This window comes from Trachymyrmex septentrionalis, unplaced genomic scaffold (assembly GCF_001594115.1).
Source record: "Trachymyrmex septentrionalis isolate Tsep2-gDNA-1 unplaced genomic scaffold, Tsep1.0 scaffold74, whole genome shotgun sequence".
In the NCBI taxonomy this organism is placed as follows: Eukaryota; Metazoa; Arthropoda; class Insecta; order Hymenoptera; family Formicidae; genus Trachymyrmex; species Trachymyrmex septentrionalis.
In genome coordinates this window covers 803,200-808,741 of record NW_017305927.1, presented here as the reverse complement: position 1 = coordinate 808,741, position 5,542 = coordinate 803,200, and the positions used below count along the sequence as shown (strand labels likewise).

At 40.4% G+C, this 5,542-nt stretch overlaps 1 protein-coding gene across 1 annotated transcript in view; it reads left to right on the top strand.

Annotated features, from left to right (window-relative positions):
- The first annotated feature begins 467 nt into the window (after positions 1–467).
- LOC108754035 (hairy/enhancer-of-split related with YRPW motif protein 1) overlaps positions 468–5,542 on the top strand; it is a 55,461-nt gene continuing 50,386 nt past the window's right edge. Inside the window, exon 1 of the mRNA XM_018496062.1 lies at positions 468–2,193. Within this exon, the coding sequence (XP_018351564.1) occupies positions 2,129–2,193 (65 nt within the window). The 5' untranslated portion in view covers positions 468–2,128. The remainder of the gene's footprint in view (positions 2,194–5,542) is intronic.

Here is a 5,542-nt window from a genome sequence, read left to right as displayed (position 1 = left end):
AATTACTTAATAAAGTACCTTTGAATTGAGTAAATAAAATTTGTTTAACAGTTCCATGAAAATCAGGTTTAAAGGAGTTAATGATGTACGTTGCTATTTCAATAGAGATTGAGATAGACATTCAATAGAGAGAAAAAATTAATTTTTTAGTATGAATTACTTATCAAAGTGTCTTTGAGTTGCGAGTGAACAAAAATGGTTTTAACATAATTTCGATAAAAATCAAGTCCGAAGGGATTGATTAATGATGCACATTGCTATAGTGAATAGAGACTAATAAATGATAGGTAGCACGCCCAACTCGCGAGTGTAGCAGCCGCACCTGAGCAGCGAAGCAGGCTCCGGATTTACTCCCACCAGGCAGCGATTCATCGCGAGAGCGTCGGACAGGGCCGCGCGCGATTACACGTAACCCTGCCGAGGTGACGACACGCCGTGTCCGCGCCGTGCCGTGCGTCGTGCTCAGAGAGCGTTGGAAATTTGTAATTCGAACGATTCGCGGCTGTTACAGCGTCAAACCGTGAAATACCGTACGAAGAGATTACGTTTTTTGATCGATCGATCGTGGGTGGCTAAGCGATCAAGCGCTTTCGATAGTTTCGATAGTTTCGATTCTCGCGAAAGTTCAGTGAATCCGTCGTGCGTGCATCGCACGATCTTTCTTCGCCGGCGAAGAAAAAAGTGGGAGAGAGAGATATCCCGAGAGTACCCCGAGACGAAGTCTTCGCGCACGAGTACTCGTCGGCGGCATTGGTTGAATTTACGATTCTGGCCGGAGTATCACGGTCATTTTTATTTCGCGGTCACGAGTCAACGGCCTTATCACGCGTCACGTTCCGAACGCCATCGGGTCACGTTCGAGCGCGTGAATCTTAATTTTGGAGGTTTCCACGCGATACGAAGGCACGTATACGTCGCCATCATCCTGACAAAATTAAGGGGTGTTATCTGCCCCGGTGATATCCTCGAGCGACTTGAGACCTGAATGCGAGAGGAAGCGGCGGAGTAGATAAATCTCGGGAGCGACAAGAGACTTCCCGAGAAAACGATCGCGAGAGACGGTCCGCCGACCGTCGAACTGCGTGGGAATCGGTAGAGCGCATAATTTCTCTCGCACAACGAAGTGAGGGTGAGGAAGCGAGAGGAACCGTGGCAAGAAACCTGATTCGAACTTGAAGACGTCGCAATTATTACGATATCATTATCGTTAAATAATCAGCGGCGCGAAGAGGGAAGTGATGGAAACTGGAGCGGCGGTTTGCGGAACGTGATTCGAACTTGAGGACATCGTGATTACAATACGATATTATTGTCGTTGAATAACAAACGGCGGAAGGAAGAGAGGAGGGAAGCGGTTGGAGCGATTTCTCGTGAAAAAGAAGAAACGAGACGTGAATCGTGACCGGCGCCACGCACGGCAGTGTACAGGGAGAGAGGGAGGGAGGGGGAGGGAGAGAGAGAGAGAGAGAGAGAGAGAGGTAGAGAGAGAAAGAGAGTGAACGCACGCGGGAAGGTGGGAGGCAGGAGAAAGAGGGCGCCAGCACGAATATCGCGCGTGCGGTCGCGAGACTGAACTCGGATTGACTCGGAGCGACAGAGCGTCGTGTGGGCGCGAATGTTTCCTCCGTGCGTCGCCGACTTGCCGCGCGCGAGTTGTGCCTGTCAGTGAGCCCGTGGACGCGAAACTAACCTAATCTCGCGCCGCATCTCGCGCATTCGTGGCGTTTGCTGCGTGGCGTGTCCGTGTCGTGCCGCGTGTGCGTGCATGCGTACTCTCAGCACGGTTTTCTTCCGCGTTTACGCGTCATTGACGTCACGGCTTGATTCAATCCGCGCCGATTTAGCTAAGGCTAAGCGATCGGGAGTTCCTCCGGAGCGGAGCTCGCGGAAGAGGGAGAGAACAGCGGAGAATCCGCCCGCATCTCTCACGAGATATATACCGTCACGTGACAGGAGCGCGTGAGCCGACGTGACTCTCGCGGACCCGGAGAGGATTCTCGCGGGGCGACGATAACGCGCCGGCGGTGGGCGAGGAGCGAAGAGGAGAGGAAAGCGCTATTAGGGCGGAAACGATCGTTGCGGAGATTCCGGAGAGGCGAGCGGTACCACCGCCGTTCTATGCGGCAAGATGATGGAGACGCAGAATTATTGGGAGGACACCTCCGCGCACTCGATGCAGGTGAAATACGAGAGGTGAGTGCCGTGCCCACGTGCGCGCCCGTTTCGCGCGAGATCGTATTTTAAAGGCCGAGCCCGAATCGAGTAAACTCAGAGAGAAAGAGAGAGAGAGAGAGAGAGAGAGAGAGATGAGACTTGGAGCGCCGTCCTTTTCTGCCTGCGAAAGACCTTGTTTACGAGAGATGTAGAATGTAGAAGGATATCGTTAAGGACGTATTATATGTATTTTTTCAGAATAATGAAAAATTTACACATTATTTTCGATCGCGTTTGTACAGAAGTAATAGAAAAAAAATTTGGCGACGATTTAGAACTTGGACCAAAAATTATTTTTTATATAAGAAATATTATTTCTTTTTATTCTGCGTTCTAATGAAATTTTTTGGAAATGTGTTACAAAATGATTAAAAAATTTCATTTATTTTTAAATATTTTAGCTTTAGATGCAGGGATTATAGAGTTGTTTCGTAAATGAACAAAATATTAATTTTTTTAAATCTTTCTAACTAATCTCTAAGTCGTAATGAAACTTTGCATAAATTACTTTGAGTATGTAAATTTTTGTTGAGTATGTCATTGTTTTTTCAATTTAAGCTTATAACAAAAATAACAAATAAAGTAAATAAATAATAAAAATGTATCCATTAAAGATATAATATTAGATACATAACTTATATATATATACACAATTTATTCGTATATAATTTAAAAAAGTATAGAAACACGTTTATAAAAGTGGGTGTAATATATTCTTAAGTTCACGCTAAATGTTACTGGATGGACTTACGTCATTAAATCAACAAGATCAAATGTAAACCCGCTACAAAAATCCAGCTTCCATTGAATATACTCAGTAAACATCAACTAAAAGTAACATAATATCGATGATATAATTTTATACTCAACAATATACAATAAATATAATATAACACATGTTGTATGTGCTATATTACAGTTATATTTGATTATTTGTTAGTATAAAATTATAGTAAGATACATATCCAAAATGTTGATTTTTTTACTGCTTATGTCTCTTACTGATTAAGTTTTTTTGTACCACAACTTTTACTAGAATTATTAGTATTTACTGCTAATAATTCTTACGCTAATAATGATTCTAATTATTACGAATAATCGATTTAACCCTTCAGACTGTGAGACCCATTTAATTTATGTTAAATGAAAAGCACCACACACACAATTAATTTTTAGGACCAAAGTACCACAACTAGGTATAAAAAAAAACAATGAATACTTTAAGTTTACTTTAATAACAATTAACGACAATTCTAAATTACAGATGTAATATAAATATAATTGAATGGATTCAATTAGATTCACTGTTAATTTCAGAGGATTAATGATATTTATTGCAAAATACAAAATAATAATTCATATTTATAGGAGAGGGTGCAACTGCACGTTTCTTCCAAATTTTAACTTGATAGATAAAAAAATTACGTTTTCCGGAACAATGAGCCGTTTCTATGCGACGAGGTGCGAGAGGCGATAGTCTCTGTCTGCTTTGGAGAATAAATAATAACGTAAATACACACGGTGATATATTGCGAATAAATAACGTGGTGACGGGATAAATATTAATAACGCGCGCTCGGCAACGTGTCCTGATACTCTATTTAAAATCCGATCGCATTCTTGTTGTTTACAAGGATAAATGCAATATAAAAGTCCGGGGAAAAAATATTTCCTCTCGCGAAGGAAATAAACGGCAGAGTCACGGGTCGCGAGACGTATTTTGTAGCGCACGACGTCGCTGTCATCTCATTACATGTGCAGAAATCAACAGAGTGAGCAAGTCATTACACCTTTCACGCGCGTGCAAGATGAAGGTAGCTCTATCGGCTCCGTATTGTCACTCGTTTCGTAATTCCTGCACTCACATGAACGAGCGTGATGCATGATTTTGCGAGACTAAGTCGCGAGTGACAAGAGTTCTCTCTAACAAAAAAAAAAAATAAAGAACGAGAAAAAAAAGAGCTGACACGTGGAAACGTAGTATAGCGCATAATGACGAATGAAGAAAAAAGAGTTACGCGTGTCGTTCGTTTTTACACCAAGCTGGTATGATATATAAACGGAAAAATTTTTCATAATTTTTTCCTGTAAGCCGCGAGTCTGCTAATTGTCCCAGTTTTTCGCTTGCCAGCGAGTTAAAAAATAAATTAATATTATATATTTAATCAGAGTTTTTTTTTTGTCGAGAACGACGATTCTTTTCGAATTAAAAATCGAGACGTGTGTGTCATATTTGTTTTTCTTTCTTCTTCACGCCGCACATCTGTTCCTGATGCACTTAAGTCGATTATTATGTAAAAAGAAAATATTTGCATATATATTGTGTTTATAAGGTACTCGTGCGCGTTCGTTGCATAACATTCGCGGAAATACACAGCGCCTATTATTATGTTTCCATTTTGCAGTCTAGACTCTCGTCTAAACAATTTATTCATATATTTTTTTTTTGGAAAATCATACGGATAGCTACCTGAAAATTTTATCGAGAGGGGCATCAACTGGTCACCTTTTTTTTTTTATTTTTAACCCGCTGCATCTCGGTTACGCGATTTGTGCATTGCGTGTGTGAAATTTAGATCAACACAATGTTTCGTTAACATTCAGTACACTGGCGAATCTCATGAATAATTTTACAATTTAAACACACGGAGAAATGTATTGTCTTTTTTAATCCTCCGGATCTGATGCCAAAGTCTGTAACGTAATTATTGACGCTGAGTCTATACGATTCATTTATGTTGATTAAAAAAATATTAATTAATTTCAAGAAACAAAAATGACATAATTAACTTGTATAAAAGAAGAGTAAATGTTAAATATATTTGAAGAAGAGAATGATCCAAATTTGCAGATGTAACATAAAAAATTGAATTGTTTGACGTTTTTGACAAAGAGAGAGATTTATAATTGAGTGTCCAATAGACCTACGTCAGTATCAGAGGATTAACCGGAAAACAGCCTCCGGAATTTTTGTCATCTCGGTGCTGAAGACGCGAATTTTGTCTTGACCATTTAGCTAGATCAGACGTAGTAGACTGTGAACATTCTCTGATTTAACATCTGTGTTCTATTAAGACTTGCGTTGATCCACGATAGAAATTGGTCCGAGATCTCAGACAGAGAGAATTGACCAATGACATTGATTATGTGACCGAATTGTTCAAATGTGATTGAACAATTTTTAGTAGTAGATACAAAATTTAGGAAAGAATTATCAGTATCTCTCTCTCTCTCTCTCTCTCTCTCTCTCTCTCTCTCGCAGAGAGATACTGATATAATTCTTTATTAAATTAAAAATGAGGTGCGTGTGTGTGTGTGTGAGAGAGAG